Source organism: Furipterus horrens, unplaced genomic scaffold (genome assembly GCF_987537825.1).
Source record: "Furipterus horrens unplaced genomic scaffold, mFurHor1.1.pri manual_scaffold_1, whole genome shotgun sequence".
Lineage (NCBI taxonomy): Eukaryota > Metazoa > Chordata > Mammalia > Chiroptera > Furipteridae > Furipterus > Furipterus horrens.
This window is the reverse complement of record NW_028327171.1, coordinates 47,456,985-47,483,487: the sequence shown is the minus strand read 5'-3', so window position 1 is coordinate 47,483,487 and position 26,503 is coordinate 47,456,985. Positions and strand designations below refer to the sequence as shown.

Below are 26,503 nucleotides of genomic sequence, written 5' to 3'. Positions count from 1 at the left end.
ATGAAACCAGAGGGCTTATTTCTGCCTAATCTGCCTCACTAACAATCTAGCTCTCTGGAAAGGAATCTGCAAGGAACTGGTTCTGACTCTAACCACAGTGAACCTGTCCCCAGTTGATCCTCAGCTATAATATCACAGCCCCCAACAATGCCTTTATTGCAGCTTTGTAAAAACCTGGAGAAGGCCTGAATTTGACAGACCCCAGCTCCTGCTGGGAAAATCTGGACACTTGGTCACTTAATGTCCCCTGGTTAGGTGCTTTATCTCTACCAGGGCCCAGTAGCACATGAGGATATCTTTTCTGAAAGATTCTCTGCTGCATGGGGCATAGATTTGCGTTATTACCACAGGGGTTTGTGATTCTACTTTTCTCCACATGACATCTTTTCCCACCACAGATGTGGGAGACCGGTCTGTATGATATTGGAAATTGTGATCACTCTTTGAGCCGGGACCATCCCACAGGCCCATAAGTCTTAAGGACAAGCTGGTTGGCATGCTCCAATTCCTGTACAACCATTCCTACTCTTCAGAGGGTCTTAGGAAAAGAGATAAGAATGCAATGTGCTTGTTGAAACTAGTAAGCCTGCTCTGCTTTGCGTAACTCCTAATCTATATCAACAGAATGTTTAACTCTGGGAGTGTAGTCTAAACTTTTGCAATGTACTCCGGCCCTGAAAGTCTGAACTGCTTATTATTATATGTTGATTCATATTTATCTTTATGCTTGCTAATGATAATTAGGAGGGGGGCTACCTCCTCAAGTCATGCATTTCTGCACATAGCCAACCTAATAAAAACTCAGACCTAAAGAAGGTTCAAGAGTGATCTCCTCTGAAAGACACTCACCCTTCTCTTTCCTCAGGTATTTTGTCCCTGAGTTAGTCACTTCATCCATACCAAGGGATCAGTGGGATGGGTACACCTCAAATAACATAGAGTCTTCCAGGTTGTACAGCTCACTGGTTTTATTGCCCAGGCATCAGAGATGCTTGCACCTCAGCCTGGGTCAGCTACAGAACCCTTTTCTGCTGGCAGTTTTTCTTGTCACTTAGTAAACAAGTGAGAACAGTATTTCTAAATATGGAATATGCTCCCTTCAACCACAATCCAAAAGGCCTGCCAGGGTGAGATGTGAAATAATAATTTGTCCTAATTTAGTGGGAATGGGAAGATACATCCCAGCTTGTCCCAAACCACTGGACCCCTAAAAACTTCAGTGATGTGGTAATCCCATGAATCTTCATTCAGCCTTTTTTCTGTCGTCTGGAATGCACGTGCCTTTACTTGGTCCTCCAATGTTTTTGTCACTTCTTTCTCATCTGATCATTAATGTAGTAGACCATGTGGTCTTCTGCAGAATGTCTAGATTAATCCAGGCCTTTAAGACTATATTATAGCAGAGAGCAGATTTAACATAGTTTAGGGACAACAGTGAATGTGTCCCTGTCCTATGTGAATGGGAACTACTTTGGCCCTCCTTCCTAAGGAGGATGGAAAAGAATACATTTATCAGATTGATTGCCAGATACTATGTATCCAAGGCCATTTTTAATCTGATCTAGCAAAGATACCACATCTGGTTCACAGCTGCAATGGAGAGGCTACTACTTAGTTGACTTTACGGTAACCTACTGTTATCCTCTAGGCTACATCTAGTTTTCGTTCAGGCCATACTGATGAATGAAATAGGCATATATGATGAGGACCACCATTCCTGCCTACTTTAGGTATTTAAGTGTGACACTAATATTTGCCATACCTCTTTATATGGTATTGTTTTTGATTTACCATCTTGGCTGTGGAAAGAAAGTGGTTTTATAGGCTTCTACTTGGCTTTTTCCATTATGATAGCCCTTGCCCCACATGCCAAAAAACAAATGCAGCTTCTGCAATACCTAAGTATGGCCATTCCAACCATTCTTTTGGGAACTGGGGAAATAACCAGCAGGTGAGCTCTGGAGCCAGTGGATCTAGGATGAGCCAGACCTGGATCAGAACTCCATTTATTACCTGACACCTCATCCACCCACTCCAATAGGCGGGAGTGCTTTGGGTCCCTGGATATCCCCACTCAGGCCTTGTACCCAACAGACCTTGAAAAGTTTTATATATCTCTTTTCCTCAATGAGTAAATGGCTTTTGGTAAAGACTGAGGAAATCATTACCTTATACTTTTGCCACAATGTTTGCAGGGTCATTTCTCATCGAGGACCTAAGCTTCTTCATCACCCAATGAGATGCATGTTGAAGAACTGGCTCACATCTGAGAACTTAGAAAGTGCTCACGACTTTTTATTATTGTGGTTGCGGTAAGCTTCCTGATCATCCATCTTTAATTTATTTTGGTTGCATATTGAGCAATACTTGTTTGGTGCCTATCTGTCATGTCCCTTGGAATGCTGTACTGTGTTAACAACTTTCCTAGACCTCTGTCAGACCTCCCTGACTACCTCTGACCTTGCCACTCATGATGACAATTGTACCTACCTTGCTTTTGAGAGTTTAGCATTGCCATCTGACCTCTATTATTTTGGAATTCTATTGTCCCCATTGTTATCAGAAAACTCTGCTCTGTCCCAGCATTTCCTACCAGCTAGCTTGGCCTACAGTTTCTTAACAATGCTGGAGATTCCTTATCAGCCCATGCTTTCTCACTTTGGACAAGAACACTGTATCCTAAGAACAGGGTGGGCTAATGGTTTGTGGGCCTTATCCCACTTCCCTGAATCTTTTTTATTTCTTCTTCCAGTGCTTGCCACCATAGTTCTGGCATTTCTACTTTACTTAACATGAGCTATTGCTTTTTCCAAGCTTCCAAGGGCCAACCAAATCCTGTCACCTGGGGTCTTTGCCCAGATATTAAATCCAGTATCATAGGTCTATTTTCCATTTTCCAAGTTTATATTCTATTCCCCTTCATCCAGAACAGTCCCACATATGCTCTCCTGCTTTACCAGTTCATGTTGCGCAGTCCTGTGATATAATCCTTTCCCACCATTAGCCAGCCCAGCATTTCTCCAGCTGGGCTGCACTGTGACAGTAATTCTGGCTATTACTTTGGTGGTCAGAAGTGGAAAGTGGGGGATAAAGGGAGATATGTATTGTCTTGGAAGGCAAAAACTTCTGTATCATCAAACCAATACATACATCCCCAAGTGACGAACATCAGCCTTTAACCCTGTAGATCAACAGGGTTCAGGAAAAATGGAAATTTAAGATTTTCAAATTCATTGACCCAGATGACCCCATTTTAAGTCTTAGCACCCCTTTTACCAACTACCCCCCTCCCTCCACCCCTGTTGGGGCCTTGACCCTGGTGTAGCAGACTTCATAGTGTTGAGAATTTAACCTTCTCTGAAACTCTGCTACTCCTATAATGTAGTTTTGGGGTCTGACCCAAAGATTTTTTTTCCCCCTGACTACAGGATATGTGAATCATTTTATATTTTGCCAGAGACCCTCTGGATTCCACACTTGGTCTGATGCTGGCAATTAATCATCTTCAGTCTTTCTTTAATAAAATTTTTCTTTCATTCTGAATTAATGAGACCCCTCCACCCCTGGCTGCAAAATGGCCACCCAGTTCCAAAGTTCTTACAATTACTATTTCCTAAAAGCCCTGAGATATTGCATCTGTCAGCACACTCCCTTCCACAGGCATCCCATTCTAGTTTGCCACTGGTGAAAGTTTGAACAATTGCCTAGTGTTGCAGGGGCTATCAGTGCTCCACCATCACCAGTGATAGGGTTCTCATGACCAGCAGGCTGGCAGGTGACCCAAGTTCAGAACTTCATCTCTTGTCCCAACCATTACTGGCTGAATTCCTTCGGAAACAGATTGAGATTTTCATGCAGAGTTTTTATTGGGTGGTACTTTTGGAGCCAACACCTGAGAGGGGTCAGGGAGGCAGAACTGGACAGCAGCTGTACTGGGATGCAAGTGCAATAGCAATCTAGAGCCTGCAGTGCTTGCACCCTGCTGGGATTAAACATTGTCAGTCCTTTTTTCTTGAGCATCTGCACCAGATTTCTGGGAAGGGCTCAGGATTAGATGACCGTAGCTGCATGGCAAGGTCCTCCCTTCTCACCAATGAGCAGACAGTAATGGAGGTATAAGCCATATGCACTCAAACAGGGAAGGAAAGACTTTTCTTCAGACGTTTCTGCCCATAAAACACACTCGGTTTACCTCGTGACAACGAAGCCCCAGGGAAGACAGGGGATCCTCAGGTTGCCCTCTTTTGGCGAAAGATCGAATACACCCTCCCCAGTCCCCGTCCTTGGGGCGAAGCAGGTCGGAAGCCGGATTGCGTCGCCTCGTAAATGCCAGCGAAATGCCGCATTGCTATGAAGTTCACAGTGAGGCACGGGTCGAACCCCAAAAGGGAGTGGGCCTGTTACAGAACACCTGGGCTGCTCCAATTGAAACAGAACCCACAGGCTCTTTAGTTAGGGGCCCGACTGCCCGCCGCCAAAATTATAACTCTCAATACCAGAGTTTGGTGAAAAGAAAAAGAAGTGTTTATTTAACAGTTATATAGATTTAGCTATTTGCGGATTTCTGCTGTTAAAGCCTTATATGTTCTTTAAAACACCCATAAACACATATCCTTGCCTCCCCCTACCAAACCAGGCTAGTTTTACAAAAGTTAAGAGATACCGTTTCCCTACTTTCTAAACACTGTTCAGCTTTACCAGTAGCTGCCAATCATCGAATTCTGATTGGGGAGGTCTGTGTTAAGGTGCTCGCCAGTTTTTAATCCAGAACCGCATGGATTCTCAGCCTCCTTGTAAACTGCATAGTTAGTCCTTTATAATCCACATGGTCAGTCTGTTCCTTTTCAAAGCAAGACCCCGTTAAATCCGCACAGTCAGCCTATCTAAAATGTCTGCCACTTATCTTTAAATCCCTGACTACGTCCTCTGATGCAGTGAGTGTGGTATCCAGCTTTGACCATTCACAGAACCTCACGCAGGCTCTAAGTGCCTTTTCCATACCTTTCCATGGTCCAAGACCCCTCCCACCTACCTGAGGCCTTGGGTGCATTACAGCCATTTTGCATAAGAAAGACACTAGCCACCAGCCTCAGGCCTGTGAAGGTATCCTGAAACCTGCTTCCTTCTCCCTATCCCCCAGCCTGCAAGGTCTGGTGGTTTGTGGACACCCCTGTCTCTGTAACAAGCCTGTTGAGACGTCCGGTGTACCACGGGGTCCGAGGCCCGCACTCCCCTCCCAACCGCCACCGCGGGCAACGGGTCGCAGACCCCTCCCAGCCCACGTTCGCTGGGCAGGCAGAGTCTGCGGGGCCGCCGTCTCCTCCGGACGGTCGCGGTCAGATGCCATTGCCCTCCAGTCTCCACGAGGACAGGGTACAACTATCTTTACACCTCCTAAGTCATTCTCGTCCCAATCTATGCACCCCTAAATCCCCCCGTATCTTCTTGTGTCTTTAAGTAAAGCCATACAGGAATAAAGGCTCCCGTAACCAAGGGCGGGAGGCTCCGCGAGCAGGAAGTGACGTTCACTCCCGCGTATTCCCGCCCTGCCCTTCGCCGGCCGCTCGGTGGCGGGAACGGAGGCGACTGTCCTGGCTGCAGCGACTCTGACATCTTGTCAGGCCACTCGGGGCTTCCTGAGGCTGGTATTTTCAGGTTGGGAAACGCGAACTAAGACTTCGATACCGCCTCGCCCTTTCACCGTCCGGGAAGCCCCAGGAACGAGCCGGCGGCGTCCTCGCTGCGGAGACGAGCAGCTGAAAGGCCCAGACAGAGCCCGGGGGCACGCGCGGGGAGCCGGGGATAACAGGTGACCAGCGCAGAAATTGCAAAGGTTGCCTTCGCCTTCCTCTGCTTCTGCGCGGGGGCTGCCCCTGTGATGTCCCCCACCTACGTCGTAGCGCGCCCAGGGCTGGACCAGCGCTCCGGCCTGTAGCATCCTTAGGAGCCCCGTTCTGGGCTGTATTCTATTTAGCAGCCTGTGGCAGGGATGGAGTCAGCCAACACGTTAAAAACCTTGGCTGTTTACAGATACGAACAGTTTACTTTGTTTATTGAGTACGCATATGCCAAGTACAGAACTACGTGTTTGCACAATTCTTTTATTTAACTCAGTTGCCTTATGGAATAGGCCTTAGGTCATTTTACAGAAGGGGAACCTGTGCCTCATAAATGGTAATTCAGTCGTCAGATATTGTGGAGCGTCTGTCACGTACCAGTCGGTGCAGTAGTCTTTGGGGAATTGCTACTAAAGCTGAGAATTTTCAGACTAGCTAATGATGCCTTCCTATCCCTGAAAACAGCCTTCTCTTTACCTGAATGTTAATAGTGGCTATCTTCTGGGTGAGAGTTTTCGTGGATTTCTTAAACTCAGCCTTTTCTGCAATGTTTTGATTTCTTCAAATGAGCGAAAATAGCTGTTTCCATGTTAACAACAGATGTCCCCGACCATACGGATTCTCCCCAGAAAAGAGCCTCTGAAGGCCATAATCTGCTCCGCCAGAAAAACAAGCCCTTGAGTGGAGCTCTAGCTTCCTCTCTACCCCCCTGAAAGTGGAGGTTCTCATTTGCGTCCCCGCACTCCAGGTGGCTGAGTCCATTCCAGCATCTGAGCTAGAGAGCTAAGCCTGTGGCTAATATGGAAGAGACTGTATAGAGGCCAATGGAGAGTTTGGCTGTTAATGACATATTTATCAAAAAGTTTGGAACTTAAAATAAATTATTTTTGACATAAGATTTATCTTTATTCTGTAACTTCGTCATTGTGAATACATTCTAAGCTCCTTAAGCACTTTGGCCTCAAGTCCCTGCAGCCTTCAACCCAGTGCAATGAGAGGGTTCAGGGTAGGTCATGGGGTGATGTCCTTTATTTAGTTAGGTAATTATTGAATATCTTTGCCCGAGGTTAAGTGTGCATCCTCATAATGGTTTCAGAAGAGCCTTTTTTTCTGTCTTGCACCTGATCAGGGTGAAGTAACCATGCAGGCATTTCTAAAAGGTTCAACTATCAGTACTAAACCACCATCGACCAAGGATCGAGGAATAGCTGCCACTGCCGGAAGTAGTGGGGAGAACAAGAAAGCCAGACCCGTTCCATGGGTGGAAAAATAGTAAGGACTCTTGTGTTTTTGTTAATTAATTACATTTCTAACCAATTTTGATCACTTTTTTTTTTTTTTTTTTTTTAGCTTAAGGGGGATGTTTTGTTTAGTTTAGATGTTGTCCTTGAAAAATCACACAATTATTTATGTCGTTGAACCTTGGAACTAAAAGGTACCTTAGAATGATCTAGTTTAATTCCCTTACTCTATAGATGAACTAAGGTCTTTATAACTCATATCTAGCCCTGACCAGCGTGGCTCCATTGGTTGGGTGTCGTCCCATAAAGAGAAAGGACGTCAGTTCAATTCCTGGTCAGGGCACATGCCTGGGTTGCTGGCCCCGTGCCCAGATAGGGGGTGTTCAAGAGTCAACCAGCAGATTGGTGTTTCTCTCACACATCAATGTTTCTCACCCTCTCTTTCTCCCACCCTTCCCCTCTCTCTAAAAATAAATAAATGAAACCTTAAAAAATATAACTCAGGTCTGCAGTTTTAGCAGCTGAGATACAGCATTGAGGAAAACACAATTTGTATAAGTTGGCTCTTGTTCAGGCGTTCCATTTAAGTATATAATCGGTTCCCCTTTCATTACTGATAAGTGGAAATGGTTGAGTTTTTGGGGTTTTTTTAATACATTTTTGGTAAAACAACACTTGAAGTGGCACTTAAATTTCAGTCAGCTAAGTGGTACTATGAGAAGTAGTAGTTGTAACCCCAGGTGTAGCCTCAGTTATCACCAGGGGTTTGCAGATTACTTATAGGCCAATAAGGCCCTCATGTGTTGTTTGGCATCAACAGTTCTTTTAAAGATGGCAAGTTTCACATAAAATTCTAGATTTTTTTTTAATTAAAAATATATAAAAGTGGGGGAACGTCTTCTCAGGAGATTAGGCAACATTACGCGCAAATTTTCACCTGACAACCGTTAGATGGACCTGAATACTGCTTCTCATTTTGGAAAGGTAACATGTTTCTCATTTCACCGTGGTCCCTATTTTCTCTTGCCTTACGCTTTGCCTTCTTCATGCTTGTAATCTTCCTGGCCTCGGCAGGTATTTGAATGTGAAACTGGTTTATAACATACACTAATTTTCCTAGAAAACATGTGACATGAAATTCTTGTCTGGCACTGACCCAATTAATTAGAAAAATATGACTCAGAGTCTTTGATTCGTTAACTAAGCACAGAGCCAAATTTTAGGGTTGGGAGTATAACTATTCTAGCTTCTCTTAAAATCACTAGTTAATAATTTAAGATGAAAATTGTATGTTATATTTCATTATCAGTTAAACTTATTTTGTTAGCCCTCAATGAAGTGAATAGATACGCATTTTTTTGTGCAGTTAAGTAATTAAAGTGATATTAACCAATTGACAATGTAATAACTAAATTGATATAACTGCATTAACCAAAATAGTTGTCTATCCTCAGGTTACTAAATAGTTCCCCCTTTTTAGCTTAGGTACATGATCTTGTCAAAATATAATATTTCTTTCTAGGAAGGTGTTCACTTTAAATTTTTAACCAGCTACCATTTGTGGTATAATAAAATAAAATCCTTTTGCTTAATTTTTGTAAGCATAACAGGTGCAAACTATGCATCTGGTAAAGTTAAAAATTATTTCTTTAGTATGTATTTGCTTAAGGTAAATACAAATGGGATTTCCACCTACATCCAATTATGAAAGTTTCTTATTTTATTAGCAATATATGAGAATTATCGTTGATATTTAGTAAAAAGAACACTTGGAGACTCTTCTGTGGCTACCATAATATACTAAATAACCTCTTTTTTTGTTTGTTTGTTTGCTTTTTACAGTCGCCCAAAATGTGTGGATGAAGTTGCTTTCCAGGAAGAAGTGGTTGCAGTGCTGAAAAAGTCTTTAGAAGGAGCTGATGTGAGTAGCAGATGATGTTTAATGTCATTGGGAGATTTAAGACTTAATTTATTCACCCTTTTTCTTCCTTGATAACCTACCTTACCCTTTAAACAGTATGCTGTGTATGCGGTAGGCCCTTGATGACTATTTGTACAATGGATGATTAGTTCAACAAATATTTGTTAAGCATCTCCTATTACATCCTATGGCATTGTTATATAGTGCTCAGGTATGGAGCATTGAGTGAAACAGACTGGGTCCCTTTGCTTATGAGTTTTTATTTTGGTGGGGAATGGCAGAATAAACACATTTGCCAAATAAATAAGAGAATTCTAGATAATGATAAATGCTATAAAGAAAAGTCAGAGATTGTTTGAAAGTCTAATTTCTCCAATGGTTACAAATTTGTCACAGGAATATAAAGTACAGCATGGGGAATATAATCAATATTGTATGGTGCCTCATGGGTATGAGATTTATAAGGGGAAGACCACTTCGTAAATTACGTAAATGACAAACCACTGTGCTATATACCTGAAATTAATATAAAATATTATTGAATGTCAACTATAATTGAAAAAAATTTTTTTAATAAATAGGAAAGAAAATCGTAATTTCTCACCTAATTTTATGATTTGGTTTGAACTATAATACAAAATAATTGAGCATTTAATTCCGCTTACAGCTTTGGGTCTCCTGCTTTGATAAGTGTGATAAAATGTCCTTGAGTGACTTGCATTTTAGAATATTGAGAGACAAAATAAACCCATATAGAGAATTAGCAGTTTAAAATTATATATGATAAAGTGCTTTAAGAACTTAGTGAAGGAAGAGAAAAAGTTGTAGATGAAAGTGGTATTTGGCCCTGGCTGGTGTGGCTCTGGGTTGAGCGCCAGCCTGTGATCTGAAAGGTCACTGGTTCGATTCCTGGTCAGGGCTCGTGCTTGGGTTGTGGGCCAGGTCCCCAGCTGGGGGCATGCAAGAGGAAGCTAATTGATGTTTCTCTCACCCATCAATGTTTCTGCACCTCTCTTTCTCCCTCCCTTCCCCTCTCTCTGAAAATAAATAAGTAAAATCTTAATAAAATAAAAGAAAATGGTATTTGGTGTTTTTGCTTTATTCCCAAGATTTTGCTTCCTTCCTCTTAACCTGGCTGCTTTGCATTAGAGGTTCTGCCGTTGTTTTCTTCCTGGAGCTACAGTACCACAATACCTATTTTGAAAGAAGTTTTATTTCTAAAACTGTTTAAAATTTTTTTCTTTACCAGTATTTGTTTGATTTGATCCAGGTATTTACCTTTTAATTATATAATAATATGCAATTCTAATTACTTGGTAATATTTGCACAGATTGCTAGTATTCTCAACTCTTAAGTAAATCTAGTGGGATTATGATTCAGTTCCTAACTTTATACCATCTAATTTACAAATCTGAATTAAGAACTTTAACTACTTGTTTAATATTTTGTGTTTCCTAAATTTGGAAAAACTTAAAAGATGAAGTAATTTTGTTTTTAATTTTCAAGAGTAAAGGAAAATACTTATTTCATTTACTTTAAAAGGTTTTTAGGTAGAATTTATAATGTTCCCTCCCCCCCCACCCCCCCACCCCCCGAAATCAATTTTAAGAACTGATACTTTGCTTAGAATTCTCATCCCCCAACCTCTGGGTTTATTGAGATATAATTAACATATGTCACTCTAAGTTTAAGGTATATAGCATAATGATTTGACTTACATATATTTGAAATGATTTAAGTTTGGTTAGTATTCTTCATTTCATACAGATACAATAAAAGGAAAAAAAAAAGTTTTCTCCTTGAGATGAGAACTCTTAGTATATACTCTCTTAACTTTCATATATATCATACAGCAGTGCTAACTAGTCATCATGTTGTTCACTATATCCTTACTGCTTATTTATTTTATAACTAGAATTTTGTACCTTTAGACCACCTTCCTCCAGTTTCCTCTCCCCTAACCCCCTGCCTCTTTTTTTATTAGTATTTTTTTGATTCCACATATAACTGAGATCATATAGTATTTGTCTTTCTCTGACTTATTTCACAAAGCATGATGGCCTCAAGGTTCATCCAGGTTGTCACAAATTGCTCGAGTTCTTTGTATTTTATGGCTGAATAAAATTCCATTGTGTATGTGTTAATTAAATTTTAATTAAAGTTATTGAGGTAACTGATTAATAACATCATAGAAATTACAAGTGTACAACATTATAATTCAGTGTTTGTATAATCTGTTGTGTACCCACTAGTCAGTCTAGCTTCCTTCCATTACCATATATTTGACATCCCTTACCCAATTTGTCATCCCCCACAACACCTATCCTGTATGGTAATTAGCATTCTTTTGTCTGTGTCTGTGAGTTTGTTTTGTTAGTTTTTTCTTTTTATTTTATACTGCACCTGAATGAAATCATATGGTTTTTGTCCTTTTCCATCTGGTTTATTTCACTTAACATAATACATTCAAGATCCATACATGTTGTTGCAAATGGCAATATTTCATCTTTTTTTTTAATGGCTAAAGTATTCCATTGTACATATATACCACATCTTTATTCAGTCATCCGTCAATGGACAATTAGTTTGTTTTCATGTCCTCGTTATTGTAAATAATGCTGCAGTGAACATAGGGGTCACTTGTATAATTACTAATTAGTGTTTTCATATTTTTTTGGTTAAATACCCAGAAGAGGAATTGCTGGATTATATAGTAGTTCTATTCTTAATTTTTTAAGGAACCTCCACACTATTTTCCATAGTCGTTGCACCAATTTACATTTCCACCAGTAGTGTTCATGGGTTCCTTTTTCTCTACATCCTCTCCAGCACTTGTTATTTCTTGTCTTTTTGTTACTAGCTATTTTAACAGGTATAAGGCAATAGTGTTGTATTTGTATTTCCTAATAACTAGTGATTCACATACATTTCTTGAATGCACCATATATATCAGACTGCTATATAAAGTTAAATAATTTTACCATGTTTTAAAGACTTTATTATATATGTTACCTGGATAAAGCATTTTAAATATTGAGGTATGCACATATCAAAATAATCATTATAACCTTAAAAACAAAGGAGCCTATAAGTGATTTTTTTGGGGGGATTTTGTTTTTAGTGAATCTCATAGTTTGTATCTTAAGGTGTTTTTTTTACCAGTGTAACAGTAATAGTCTTCTAATTAATATATTTATATGTTAATTTACTTATTTGGCATATATTGAGTACTGCATGAGATGCTGATAATACAGATGTGAAAGAGCAAATATGGTTTTTGACCTTCTTAAACTTATAATCTAGTAAGATAGACAGGTATTTTACAATTAAACCCAACAGTTAGATAAAATAAATAATTGCTAATTGCCTCCAGTACAACAAAGATTCATGAGGAGACCCACTTTAGATTGGGTGGTCAGGGAAGGCTTCTGACTTATAATGCACTAGGAGTTGGCAGGCAGAATAAAGGAATCAGACTCTCACTTGTGGGGGACAGTATATGTGCAGGCCATAAAGTGCTTAGCTATTGGAGGTCATTGTAAATCAGAGCCTAGAAGGTAAGAAAAGGGGTGAGCAGATCATGGATGTCATTGGAGGTTATGGTAAGCAGGTTGATATGTCTGTTTTTTGTTTTTCTACATGGACTATGAAGCCAGTGAATAGTTTGAAGTAGCAAGCAGAGTGACACTGATTTGGGTGAAGAATGAATGGATGAGTGGGGGTAGGGAGTGGAAGCAAACTACTGCCTAGTTGTCTATGTGCAGTTTTTTCTGTACATGAAAAGATATACTGAAGAATGTACAGTTTTGTAAGACAGCTTATTAGAATTTAGTGCATTTATTAATCTGTACCACAGGTCAGTTGCCTGCTTGATAAGGAGCCAAGCTAGCTAGACTTAAGGTATAAAAGAAGATAACGAGTTATTTAATTTTATCCTTCCTTTCTCTCATGAATTCTCCCTGATATATGCACGCATCCTACAGAGTACATGATCCTAATGGAGTAGTACCTGGCATTTAATAGATGCTTAGTTCTTTTAGTGTTTCTATTCTTGTAAATTCAGCTCATCTAAAGCGCTACTATGTATTTTCACTCCTTTTCCATCAGTATTGGCCAAATCCAATTGCTCCTTTGTTCTGTTTCCTCTTGGAACGACTGATAGCATTTTAAAATGTAAAATATTGCCCAATCCTGAGCAAAGGTGTGTGATAGGGAACTGACAGAAGCCTGGGATTCCATTCAGAAATAAAAGGTTTCTAATTTCAGTTTTGAAAATTCCACGTAAGTAGATTAGGTATAGAGCAATCATAAGTATAATTCAACTTAAGATATTAGGAAGCCACACTGGGCAAAAAGTCATAGTATTATGTGAAAAAGCAGGATTTAGAACTATTAATACTATGATACCAGTTATATTAAGAAATCTGTGTATTAAGATATATATATATGCCCTGTCTATTGGGGGAATTACTGCACTGTTCCAGACATTTTCAGTCATCATTTTTTATTTGTGCCAGTGTACAATTAAAAAAAAATAAAATTTAACTTCTACAGCTTCCTAATCTCTTGTTTTATGGGCCACCTGGAACTGGAAAAACATCCACTATTTTGGCAGCAGCTCGGGAACTCTTTGGGTAAGTTGAAATCTCTCTCTTATTTTAGACTTGATACCGAAAATCTCTGTTACTACTTTTCTTTCTCTAAAAATTTGCATTTGATTTCTCTGTGAAATTGTTGGATTTGTTTTTGTTTCTGAATTTTTTATTAATCTAATGGGCCCATTTTCACTTCCTCCCCTCCAATAAATTAGCTTGCCTACATCTTCTGTAACTTTGCTTCTGAACTTCATTCAAATGCATGAATATATTACAAACATGGAGCCTCATAACTTTATCACTTTTCTTTTCATTATGAGTTTAGGCCCAGAGAACCGACCCTATCGCTAGTCATGTCAATAGTTTCTTCATACTCTCTTAATGATTGTGTTCACATCTGTGTCATGTCATCGAATCTGTAGCATCTGATGCTACTGACCTACAACACCTCTTCTTGAGTTCCTTCTTGCTCTGAGTTTTCTAGGCCCTGTCTCTGTAGTGGCTAGGCCAGCTCCTTGCCCTCAGACATCCTGAGTGTAAGCAGTGTGTGTGGTAGCTGACACAGTATGGTTTCCAGGTATAGCAGAAAATCTCTGTGAGCCACAGTCTTAGAGTCCTTTTTCTAGATTCTGTCTTGGCTTTGCCAACCATTATCTAGGAGCCCTGTACCTAGAAAAAATATCAGCTTAGTTCTGATACGCATGTACCATGCTCCAATATAACGAAGATATCTTGAATTTATCCAGAATTTTTATATCAGGCCATATGACCAAAGGGTACATCTAAAATGCTACATATGAAAGTAGATGCCTTGGCCACCACCAAATGTGAAAAAAGAAAAAAGGCAAATCTTCTGTGACCCTAATATTGCATTTATTTGACAACTTTTTGTTTCCTAAGGAAATTATAAAAGTTTTTCTGATTATTCCATAACTCCTCAGTTAGACCCACACTGAAACAGTCTTAGCAATGTAGTCATAGTGAAATTATAGTTTATTATCTAGTCAGTCTAAATTATGTAATTTTTCTTTTATTTTTAAGTATATTGATTATGTTGTTACAGTAGTTCCATTTTTTCCCCTTTGCTCCCCTCTGCCCAGTACCCTCCTTCCCGACAGCAATCCCACCCCCCTAAATTATGTAATTTTTCAAGTATCCTTTTAAAAAGAATGCTTGTCCTTAGAACAAAGAGTGTATTTTAATTATAAATTTCACATTTAATAGTATATGTGGTTTTAAAATTGAAAATATATGCAGGGCTTTCTAAATGTTTATGCCCATATTAAAAATAGTTGGGCTGTCATGCTGTTTAGGAAAAAATAAATCTAAGTCTTGTTTTTAATTAAAAATATGTATGAATATGTAGAAAAATGACTGGAAATTTTCAAAATAATACTTTGGGTATGCCAGTTATTTTAATTATTTTTTGAATTCTCAGATTTTCCTATAGTGAGCTACTTTTAATAGTTTTCTTTAAAATTCACTTTAAAAAACTATTCATGTTTTAATCTAGTAATTTTCCTTTATAGCAAGCTAACCTATGGAAATAATTCCAAATATGCTGTATTGCAGCATTTTTTAAAATTGTAACATACTTAAAACTATCTAAATGTCTAAAAATAGAAGGATGTTAAATACATGAAGTAAATGATGGTACAGTCATGGGATGGAATTTCACATAACTATTAAAATGGTATTTCTGGAGGTTCTGATGACATGGCAGGATGGTTATGACAATACTAAGTGGAAAATGGATTTAACATTTTAAACATGTGGTATATACCTATTTTTTTTAAAGCATGGAAAACAAAATGTTAACTGCTTGTTTCTGCAAAAGAGAAAATACAGAAGTGATTATGTACCTTATATCCATATTGTTTAGGAAGTGGATTTTAAACTACTGCAGGACATGCTAATGTTAAAATGTGGTTAAACCTCGGTTACTTATATGCACTGTGACATTTCATATTTGCTTCATTTTGACATAGGCATGAACTTTTTCGATTAAGAGTTCTTGAGTTAAATGCCTCTGATGAACGAGGAATACAAGTAATTAGAGAGAAAGTGAAGAATTTTGCTCAATTAACTGTTTCAGGAAGTCGTTCGGAGTAAGTAAACCCACCTTCCCTTTTCCATACCATGTCATTGTAGGAGGGGAGACCCCAAAAAACGGAATTCATTTATAAGAAATTGTGTATTCTTACATGTTTAAACTTCAGTCACCTTCAAAGTACTCTCCATTACATGCAATATACCTATCAAGACATTTTTTTCTACTACTTGAAACAATTTTTGGACTCATCAATTTTTATGCCTTGTAGAACTTCTGCCACTTTCTGTTTCACCTTTTCCACATTTGCAAAACGTTTCCCTTTGAGGATTTTTTCATACGGGAAAACAAAAAGAGTTGCTTGGGGCATGATCAGGTAAATAGGGAGGGTACGACACGGGGGTCATGCCATTTTTGGTCAAACATTGCTTAACAGTCAGCATGGTATGGGCAGGTATGCTCCTAAATCACCCATCATGAAATGGGCAAACACATTGAAAAGAATCTTCAAAAACAATTTACTGAAACCGAATGCAGCCTCTCGCAACAATGCCAGCTAGTACACTGATGCAGATGGGGTCCTAGCAGGGAAAGCCTGTACTACAAACAGCCTATCCTCCAGAAGATAATTCCAGTTTTTTTGGGTCCCCCTCATATTTGTTTAAAATGCATATTTCTGCTAAATTTACAACTCCTTTTCCTTGTTAGATGATATTTTTATCTAAATTATTTAAAACCAGAAATGACCTTCTATTATAATTAATTTTGTTTAGCTGTCAAGGGTTTTCCAGATATTTTGCCTACGGAGTGTGATAGCTTGGTGGTAAATGCATAACGAAAATCCTGACTTTTGCTATTTTGTTATTTAAAAAAAGATACGTTAAGCTTCAATGTATATTTCATAATTAAGGTGACCATGTAATTTCTTATCTCAACAGGGATGCTTTTAGAGTGAAAGAGGAGGTATTATTAGTAATTAAATAGGACTGCCCTGAGTTAAACAAGCACGTTTGGTCAACTACCTACGCTCCTTAGGTGGCAAAGTTCCAATATTAAATTTTTGGTACCTGGCATATATTTAAATTTTTATCAGAGTACACATTAAGAATTTGTAGAAAGTGAATGACTAATTTTTGATATCCACCTTGAATTGACAGAGTATATAAATCATATCTGATAAAACACTTAGGTCAAGAATATATAAAGAACTCTTCACAATTCAATAATAAAAAGACAACCCAATTTTAAAATAGGCAAAGTATGTGACTAGATACTACTGCAAAGATATCCAAATGGCTAATTAAGACATGAAAACACTCATCAAAATCATAACCATTAGAGAAATGTAAATCAAACCATGATGAGGTACTTTACACTCATTATGATGGCTATAATAAAAAATATAGAATATAATAAGTATTGGTAAGGAGGTGAAGAAATTAGAATCCTTATATACTGCTGGTTGGAACACAAAATGATGCAGCCACTTTGAAAAGTTTGGCTAAAAAGTTAACCACAGAGTTACCACATGACCCAATAATTCTACCCCTAGACATATACCCACAAGAAATGAAAACATGTCTGTTCAAAACCTGTATGCAATGTTCATAACATTATTCATAAGGGTCAAAACATGGGTGAGTCGGGAGAGGAGTGACTCCTAATGGGCATAGGGTTTCTTATGGGAATGATGAGTATGTTTCAAAATTAGATTGTGATGATGATATTTTAACTTCTGTGTTTCTCTGAATCAGTGGGAAGCCGTGTCCTCCTTTTAAGATTGTGATTCTGGATGAAGCAGATTCTATGACCTCAGCTGCTCAGGCAGCTTTAAGACGTACCATGGAGAAAGAGTCTAAAACCACCCGATTCTGTCTCATCTGTAACTATGTCAGTCGGTATGTATATTGCCCTGAAGATAGATGCTAGGTAGCTTTATTTTGGTAATTCGCAGTTAGGGAGAGAGCTAAATGTTTCAAGGCTGCATTACTCTTTTGTCCATCAAATCTTGACAAAAATGAGTTCTTTGGGGGCAAGCCTTCTTTACACTGATTTGCCTTTTTCCAATGTTTTACAGAATAATTGAACCTCTGACCTCTAGATGTTCTAAATTCCGCTTCAAACCTCTTTCAGATAAAATTCAACAGCAGCGATTACTAGACATTGCTGATAAAGAACATGTCAAAATTAGCAATGAGGTAATTATTTTTATTAGTTATTGTAAATACTAATTCCTTTGATAAATGCAGATGAAGAGGCCCTGAAAGTAGTCATGTGTGTGCTGCTTCAATTTCTGATGCCAATTCTTCAGGCAAAGTTAAGCTAAATGAACAATAGTTGGAATGTATAGCAATCACAGGTTCAGTCTTTTTGTTGCCATTAGAAGTTTATTATCTGTCAGCATTTTAGAGACCCAAAACTGGGGCAGAATTCATATATATAATGCAAATTCTGCAACAAATCTCTGCTAATCAAGATTTTAGTTTCCTAGCTAGTGACTCCCCTTCAAAAACTGATTTGGTATGATGAAATTCTGGTAGTGGTAGTATAGGTTTCTTACTCATTATAACAGAATTGAACCATAATTTCAATTTCCTTTGCTTTATGTAATCAAGAAAATAGGATGGGAATTATGGAACATCTCTGTCTGCAAATTTCTTCAAAGCAAGAGATCTCTATCCTTTGATTTGACTTAGGCTGTCTCCATGAATTCTGCTGCTCTCAGACTGATAATATTCCCTCGAAAATGGAAACTTTTATTTTTCCCCACTAACTCTAGGATAAAATATAATGCTTTTCACTTGATTAAAATAAAAAAGCCTTAACTGGTCATCATAGGTTAAAAAAACACATACACACACACACACAAAATTTTTTTCCCTTCAGGGAGTGTCTTGTCTTGTTCAAGTATCAGAAGGAGACTTGAGAAAGGCCATTACATTTCTTCAGAGTGCTACTCGATTAACAGGTGGGAAGGAGGTCACGGAGAAGGTGATCACAGACATTGCTGGGGTAAGAGCACTAGTTGTCATATTTTAGGTGGCTTTTAGAACATTTTCATCCAAGTATGTATATACAGAATGCTTATGTGCTTAGTCCATTCAGACTGCTATAACTAAGTATCAGGCTGAGTGGCTTACAAATTCATTGAATAGTTCTGGAGGCTGGGAAGTCTAAGATCAAGGTGCCCAGATTCAGTGTTGTTGGGGCCCCCTTTCTAGTAAAAGGACCCCTAATTCGTTGATAGCCTGCACCTTCCTGTGGGAGAAGGGAGCTCTCTGGGCCCTCTTTTGTAAGAACACTAGTTCCATTCATGAGGGCTCCACCCTCATGAGCCAGTCACCTCCCAAAGGCCCCTCTCCAAATACCATAACTTTAGGGATTTTCTAATGTAAGTTGCGGACTGGGTCACACTTAAATCTATAGCATGTGCCAAGTACTGTGCTAAGAGCATATCTGGGAGTATCAGAATGCTTCAGGGATAGAAAATGGGGAGTTGTCACACCAGTTTTTGGACACTCCTGTGTCAGGGCTTCTCAGCATTTTCACACCATAATGAAAGAGCATTAGTCCCTTTTCTGGGTATCGGACTTTTTAAACCAATCAATAGTGGCATCTTGCTAGGAGATGGTACACAGCCCCTTGAGATTACAGTAGTCCCTCTATATCACGGTTCACTTATCATGGCCTCCCTGTATCATGGGATTTTTTTTTTTATCGCGGATTTTTCAGTACTGTGTACATGTTGTTATAGGTTTAAAAGTGTAGAATAAATGTAAGCTTTCTACTTCGTGGAGGGCTCTGTAACGTAATACCTGCGATAAGTACTTGTTTTTTAACCCACTGCTCTGAGAACGACAGCCACTGGTAAAGCCAAAGGGCCCAGAATTGAAGTATACATCACCCTTATTACATAGTGGCTGGATTCAGATCACCTCTCTCCAACTCAGAATTGAGCCCAAGGCTTAGAGCTGACCCTTTTTCCAGTTCCTTGCCTTGTCAATGCTATAGATTAAGTTTCAGGATAGCAGCTTTGTGCCCTGTAATTACCTTGGCAGAATAATGCCTGAACTGTCTTCACCCTGAAAATACCTTTTTAGGTGATACCAGCCGAGACAATTGATGGAATATTTGCTGCTTGTCAGAGTGGCTCTTTTGACAAACTAGAAGCTGTGGTAAAGGTAAAGTTAAAGGTTACTTTTACTAACTTTAGGAAGAGAAAATTAAATGCCGACACCAAATGTCTTCTTTTTGTTACAGGACTTAATAAATGAGGGTCACGCAGCAACTCAGCTTGTAAATCAACTTCATGATGGAATTGTAGAAAATGATGACCTTTCTGATAAACAAAAGTCCATTATTACAGAAAAACTTGCTGTAAGTAGGCACTTTTGCACATTCCAGCAAAAATTTATACCTGGAAAGATAACTTATTTACTAACCTTTTTCTTCTTACAGGAAATAGATAAATGCTTAGCAGATGGTGCTGATGAACATCTGCAATTGATTAGCCTCTGTGCTACTGTGATGCAGCAATTAACTCAGAATTGCTAAAACTATGTACGTTTCCTTTTATAAAAATAAAACTACCCAAGCACCTTTAAAGTGAATATACAATTTATTTAACATTCAAACTTCATTAAGACATGTGCAATATGGCAATTTTACTGGGGATTTAACCCTATCTAGGATATGATTGCTTGCTGGGGCTTAGCAACAGGGTCCAATTCACACTTAGCACTAATTAAATACTTTATTGAATAAATACCAACAAAATGCATTCAAATGCTTTCTAAAAAAAAAAAAAAAAAAAAAAAAAAATCAATTTTAAAGACCTTCTATTCAGGCTAATGACAGAACACAATAAAGGCAGATAAGCTAGTTTAACATAATTAGCTGACTTTATACAGCACTTATATCTTTTAGTCCACAAGTATATTATTAAATGATAGAGAACATCTAATACAACCATTTCTACAGAACTAGGAAATAAATTTCTAAGAAAGAAAGATTTTACAGACCCCATCTTTTATACCCAACCCCAACAGTCTAACTCTAAAGAGGATAAAGCCAATGACTTTCCTCACAAGAGCTCACGACTTAAGTCGCTTTGCTATCAAAATCTGTATTTCTGATCCGTTATGAGCATTGAGACAAAATTCAAATATTCCAAAGAAAGAAGCACAATGCACGTTGTGGTCGCCTATTCAGCAACAGCGAGCACTGCATTCAAAACTATCTCATCCCAGGAATTAAATAAGGTCAGCCACATTCATTGGCATTTCCTCCACTGTAGTATTGTAGAAAGTCTCAATGTCCCGAAGAATCCTCTTGTCTTCTTCAGTAACAAAGTTTATAGCCACACCTTTCCTCCCAAATCGACCCCCTCTGCCAATTCTGTGTAAGAAAAGAAATAAGCAATTAGAATATTACTTCTAACAATGCATGAACTACTGAACATGATGATCCACTTGTTAACCATCAGCTGCTGTTTACTTATCAAGGTTACAGTTCGTGCTTCTAACTGGAGCACTATCTGCTAAATCAATATCTAGAGAAGAAAAATTTTCCTTTGCAGTTAGTGCCAAAAGGATTCAAAAGGCTTGTCTGGCTGCAAAATGAGATTTTATCAGGTGTCTTGAGCATTATGTTTAAAGCAGATGACAGTATTGTGTTTGGGGTAGTGAAATTTAAAAAGCCCATACCAAAGTGGGCCAGCCAAGAGCAGAAGTCAGCCTGGGACAGATGTAAACACACCAGGAATAAAACAAAAAGAACAGTTATGTCATCCATATCGACGCACTTCTGGAACTGTAAACTGTAAATACAAATGCTGCAAGGTTAACTATTGTCTAAAACAACTTTTTCCAGTGGGAAAACAAGTATTTGGTATGGTAACCCAAACTCATCACTGCTTTTCTGCTCAGTTTTCACATTATTACACACGTTTATAACTCAAATTACTCAAACGTGTTTGCCTCCAAAACAACCTTCTACCTTCCTGATAGAAACCAGACAATACAAACCACCTAATAGGCTAATATACAAAAATGCCTTGGCTGGAGCAACTTAAAATATCAAATAATCATGACAAAAGAAAAATATAAATACCGACTCGCTCTTTATGCAAACAGTGTGCTGTTTCGCTTATGATTCCACGTCCTAAATTACGTCAACGCCGTTTCTGAGTGCCATCTCGTCATCAACTGCTGCTATCGACTCCTGTATTTTTTAAAAAGTCTTTTTTTACATCATGTAACAAAGTACAATTCAATTTATTTAGGGATAAAGCCACTAAAAAAACTAAACCAGGGACTGCTCAAAATGCTACCAGATGACACCAAGAAAATCCCAACTATAGAGTAATCACCAAGAAAGCACATGGATGCACAAGAGCATCACTAAAAATAAAGCTCAAAAATAAACTAAGACCAACAAATCTAAAACAAATTCACAGGTATGAAAGCCCACAATTTGGGCAAAGTTTACAACTGTTTTCCCACTGTGCGTGACCAATCTTCCCAAGTACAATTATTAATCACATCTTACCAAGTTACTTTGTCTATTAACAATCAACTTCCTGATTTGAGATTACCTTTCAGACAAATCAGCAGAGAAGCAATGCATCATGAACTCATTTTACCAATACACTAATAGTCAAGGTGCCAGCTACTCACCTGTGAATGTAGTTTTCACGATTGGTAGGTAGATCATAGTTTATAACCAATGACACTTGTTGCACATCAATCCCACGAGCCTGAAATACAATGTATGATATTCGAATTCTAATAAAAAAACTATACACCTATGTAATGTAGGCCACAAAATAGTAGTGAACTATATGTTTAGTGATACAGCCCACTGTGGAGTGTGGTCTCCTTTATTCTCCCAAATAGCCCAAGTCGGTAAAGGTTATTAAAAAACCTTCCCCTAAGAAACTTTTGGTAAATTAAAAAGAGCAGTAAGACTGACTTACCAACAAGTCAGTAGTGATCAGAACACGGCTTGACCCTGATCGGAATTCCCTCATGATAACATCTCTTTCCTTCTGGTCCATGTCACCATGCTGCAAATAGACAGACCTTAATTCAAGAATCACCAATCAAATCACTACTTAATTTTAGTGACATGTATGAGACCAAGCGTCCCTGGCTGCTACAGGAGTATAGCAGACAGGTATAGTTAAGAAACAACTTTATTTTGAGCAGGGGGAACGACAAGATAGCACTTAACAGCTATATTGTAGTTTGAATCCTGCTTTAATGAAATGAATTATGAACTGCTATTACTAGATTAGAATACCTCTTACCAGAGCAGAAACTGTGAAGTCCCTGGCATGCATTTTCTCAGTGAGCCAGTCCACCTTGCGCCTTGTATTGAGAAAAATGACAGCCTGTGTAATTGTCAGTGTCTCGTACAAGTCACAAAGTGTATCTAACTTCCATTCCTACAATATTTCAAAAAGAAAGCTAAGTCATTAAAAACAATTTAGTTTCCAACTTACAGTCATTAGAAACTCAGGCTGGTCTAAAGACATGTTGCACCAAATCTTAAGACAAAGGACACTGGACATTAAGAAAGAGGTCCACCCCAGTCTTTACAATCCAGTGCAATTACTTTTCTTCTTGTGTGTACTCTGCTAGCATTATTACAAAAACCAAGATGTGATCCTAGTTTCTGCAATTTTAGCACAGTGCTTATACAAGAAGGTCAAACATCTGGCTACAGTTTTTATATTTAATAATTAGACAAGTTACCTCTCTTTCGACATTAATATAAAACTGTTTGATTCCTTCAAGGGTCAATTCTTCCTTTTTCACCAAAATTCGAATTGGATCTCTCATGAATTTTTTGGTCACTTCCAACACATCAGTTGGCATTGTGGCAGAAAGCAACACAACCTTTGAAAAGATGGTGATTTTGTCATACAAGTAATTAACACAACTTTAACAATACTCAAAAAAAAAAATATGTTTGAGATCAAGCCACTCTGTCTTGCTATGGAATTGTGCTAGACAGAGATAGTTACGCATCAATTGTTTTACCAGGGGGAACGACAATAAAACACTTCAGTTGTAACAGTACCTGCATTAAACCTAATCTCCAGCTATAAGAGGAGGTGAAATAAAGCTTACCTGAATACTTGTATTTAGTTTTTGGAAAATCTCATAGATTTGATCCTTAAATCCCCGGCTCAACATTTCATCTGCTTCATCCAAAACAAACATTTTGATCCATTTTGGAGCTGTTAAATAAAAAGTCATACTATAATCTCTAGATTCTCAGGAATACTATTTAAATTTTTAATTTATAATAAAAAAATTATACTCAATTGACATTAATACTTACAAAGATACCTTCTGTTTAACATATCGAACACTCTCCCTGGTGTACCAACAACAATATGTGGTGCTTCAGCCTGCAGTTTTTGCATTTCGTTGCGAACATTGGTTCCACCAATGCAGGCATGACAAGTTGCTCCCATGTAGTCTCCAAGTGCCAGAATTACCTTTTGGATCTAAAAGACAATAGCCTCAATTATTACCCAACAAAATTACAGGCTGTGACTAAACTTCCAAAGCAGAATGGCAACTATCTGGTCTGCAAACAGCTTTTATGCATGCATAGCACTTAAAATACTTCCAAGCTTGAAATGCAGACTGTTCTAACTACTTCAAGATAAAATTCCCTTGAAATGTCTTCTTTTGCCTTGTCAAACTTGGGATCCTAGTGCCCCAGGTACCAACTAGAATAAGAACTAAAAACATTCTCTATTCATCATGTAGGAAGATAACAGTGGATCAAGCTCTGCAATCATAGCTAAGACAAGTTGTTGATACTTTCCCACAGGGCAGTGACATATAATCTTGACCTCAGTAAAGCCTACAGTTTTATTAGCAATGTGTATATTAAAGCCTGTATTAGCAGGGAGCTTTGAAAATGTATCATGCAACAGATGCATCACAAACCAGTAACACATTACTGCAGTTTTCATTTTGCACAGCTGCATTCAAACATAAAAACGAGACCAGATCTAATCTAGTCAACCCTGGACAGGAAACTTTTGTTTCTCCATCTGTTATATAACCCTGCAATTCATACTTGCACACCCAGTTCCTCTTTAACTTTCAACAAAAACTCCCTGCATGCATGGACAGTTAAAAGGAGGGCTCTAACAGGACCACTTCATACTAACTTTTAAATTCTTCCGTTGTGAAACCTGAAACCTATGCAACACGCAAGCAGTTTTTTTGAACTACACTATCAATACCTGTTGTGCCAGTTCTCTGGTGGGGGCCAATACTAGTGCTTGGGTCTCCTTGAACTCAATCTCCAACTGTTGCAGGATGGAAATAGCAAATGTGGCTGTCTTGCCAGTACCTGACTGAGCTTGAGCAATCACATCATACCCTAAAAAAAGTAGGATACATATTTACCGATCCCACATCAAACCGTCACTTCTAGTTTACACTTATGTATTCCATTTGGAACATGAATTATGCCCAAATAATCAAGTGATCAGCAATGAGTATACTCTTCATTTCAGGTCAGTCCCGAAAGATGATTGCCATCATTTCACTTTAAGGAATACAAGTAGGTACTAGTCCCCCAGAAGTTATTTCCCTTTTATGGTCCAGGTCTATGTAAAAACAGTAATTTCGTTTCTATAAGTGCCAACGAGTTTTTACCTTTAATACAAGGAATAATAGCTCTCTGCTGAATAGCTGAAGGCTTCTCAAAACCATAAGCATAGATGCCCCGAAGAAGAGATTCCTTTAAATTCATATCGTCAAAGTTATCAACAATCTCATTCCAGTTGCTCTATGTTAAAAAAAAAAAAAAAAAAAAAAAAGGAATAAATAGGATGTACAAACTCACCTCTCCAGTGTTTCAAAATTCACACCCATTTCTTACCTCGATGACACCATCGGGCTCCATTCCCTCTGGGCCGCCATGTTCTCTGCAGAGAAAAACGACTGCAGTTAGAGAACATCCCTTCCCCAAGCCTCTTCACATTAGGAGGGCCCTTTACAACCCGTCACGTCGCGTTACCCTCCCCTCCACGTGTACACTTGTTACTAAAGAGCAAAGGAAGTTGGTGAAGCAGGGTTCATAATGTATCTACTGTTCGCCTACCAAAGTGGGGAGAACTCAGAACTAAGGGAAAAGCTCCACGGATGCCGGCCCTTCCCCAACGAGCCGGGCGCTCCCGGGCTGGTGCCGGGCCCTCTCGCGAGAACTCCACACGCCGAGCTCCGCCCCCCACAATGCGCAAGCCGGCTGATTGACGCGGGCAGAAGCCTGGCGAGGGGTTTGCCAACGGTTCGCCGGGGCCCGTGGCCGGCCGGGTCCCAGTGCACCTCATGGCCGTGGCGAGCAGGCGCCGCTGCCCCCACCCATAAAGATTAGCACTCTACCTCGCGCCGCCGGCCGTAAATAAAGCTTCGGGCCCGGTTACACTGTACCGAATGCGGACTGCGCCACGGCTTTAAGTAAATGTCAGCTCAGTATGGCTGGGCATGGAAAACGGCCGGAGCTTGAAAGCGTCTTCGGGAGAAGACAGCATACCGCTCCGTTTTTGTACTCTTAAGTCTTGTCTCCCTGCAGTCTGGAGCCCTACCCATCATGGAAGCTTCTCGAAGGACACAGCTGTACCGTACCCCAAGGAAACGCCTGTGAAATCGGAGTCCCCTGCCCCCACGCCAGCTCCTACAACCCCCAACGGTTCCACATGACCTTCACCCCACACTAGCACTAGGGAAAACGCACCATACCTGTTATAATCCGCAGAGCCACCAGACATGTTCCGAAAAACCACTCAGCGCTCGACTGAAAAGACAGCAAGACCGCGCCACTC

The 26,503-nt window shown here is 39.1% G+C and overlaps 2 protein-coding genes, 4 non-coding genes and 1 pseudogene across 8 annotated transcripts; 2 read left to right on the top strand and 5 right to left on the bottom strand.

The window, feature by feature from the left end:
• The window catches only part of LOC150021048 (uncharacterized), a 12,601-nt pseudogene extending 6,991 nt beyond the window's left edge, over nt 1–5,610 (top strand).
• Nucleotides 5,539–20,250, top strand: RFC4 (replication factor C subunit 4). Its single transcript, XM_090275189.1, has 11 exons — nt 5,539–5,809; nt 6,967–7,109; nt 8,921–8,999; nt 13,555–13,634; nt 15,584–15,703; nt 17,400–17,543; nt 17,723–17,843; nt 18,532–18,657; nt 19,746–19,826; nt 19,906–20,022; nt 20,104–20,250. The coding sequence occupies exons 2-11, from the start codon at nt 6,979–6,981 to the stop codon at nt 20,197–20,199; spliced, it is 1,095 nt and encodes a 364-aa protein (XP_090131315.1). The 5' UTR covers nt 5,539–5,809; nt 6,967–6,978; the 3' UTR covers nt 20,200–20,250.
• EIF4A2 (eukaryotic translation initiation factor 4A2) lies at nt 20,245–26,503 on the bottom strand. 3 transcript variants are annotated; one of them, XR_016510621.1, is made up of 12 exons: nt 26,421–26,503; nt 25,561–25,606; nt 25,335–25,467; nt 24,917–25,056; nt 23,995–24,163; nt 23,781–23,890; nt 23,403–23,546; nt 22,955–23,092; nt 22,622–22,711; nt 22,323–22,402; nt 21,761–21,867; nt 20,976–21,042 (listed from the first exon to the last, which is right to left on the bottom strand). XR_016510621.1 is itself a non-coding variant. In XM_090275185.1 (11 exons), exons 1-11 carry the CDS (start codon nt 26,447–26,449, stop codon nt 20,898–20,900), a joined length of 1,224 nt encoding a protein of 407 aa, XP_090131311.1. In that variant the 5' UTR covers nt 26,450–26,503; the 3' UTR covers nt 20,245–20,897. The 3 variants fall into 3 exon arrangements, 1 of the variants encoding a protein (XP_090131311.1); XR_016510620.1 differs by having other exon boundaries at nt 20,977–21,042; nt 21,757–21,867; XM_090275185.1 differs by lacking the exon at nt 21,761–21,867 and having other exon boundaries at nt 20,245–21,042.
• LOC150021046 (small nucleolar RNA SNORA4) lies at nt 22,457–22,593 on the bottom strand. The gene has a single exon (XR_016513715.1). It is a non-coding gene; the product is annotated as a small nucleolar RNA SNORA4 (small nucleolar RNA).
• Nucleotides 22,774–22,905, bottom strand: LOC150021045 (small nucleolar RNA SNORA63). Its single transcript, XR_016513599.1, has one exon. It is a non-coding gene; the product is annotated as a small nucleolar RNA SNORA63 (small nucleolar RNA).
• On the bottom strand, nt 23,179–23,356 carry LOC150021044 (small nucleolar RNA SNORA81). The gene has a single exon (XR_016513605.1). It is a non-coding gene; the product is annotated as a small nucleolar RNA SNORA81 (small nucleolar RNA).
• On the bottom strand, nt 25,159–25,227 carry LOC150021043 (small nucleolar RNA SNORD2). Its single transcript, XR_016513841.1, has one exon. It is a non-coding gene; the product is annotated as a small nucleolar RNA SNORD2 (small nucleolar RNA).

Bases quoted from the DNA above. Each gene is read 5' to 3' on its own strand.
- RFC4 (XM_090275189.1), top strand. From the start codon at position 6,979: ATGCAGGCATTTCTAAAAGGTTCAACTATCAGTACTAAACCACCATCG. The intron at 15,704-17,399 runs GTAAGTAAACCC...TCTCTGAATCAG, and splicing joins GTTTCAGGAAGTCGTTCGGA to TGGGAAGCCGTGTCCTCCTT. The intron at 19,827-19,905 runs GTAAAGTTAAAG...TTTTTGTTACAG, and splicing joins AACTAGAAGCTGTGGTAAAG to GACTTAATAAATGAGGGTCA.
- EIF4A2 (XM_090275185.1), bottom strand. From the start codon at position 26,449: ATGTCTGGTGGCTCTGCGGATTATAACAG. The intron at 23,547-23,780 runs GTAAGCTTTATT...ATCTTTTCAAAG, and splicing joins AACTAAATACAAGTATTCAG to GTTGTGTTGCTTTCTGCCAC. The intron at 22,403-22,621 runs GTAAGTCAGTCT...ATTGTATTTCAG, and splicing joins TGATCACTACTGACTTGTTG to GCTCGTGGGATTGATGTGCA.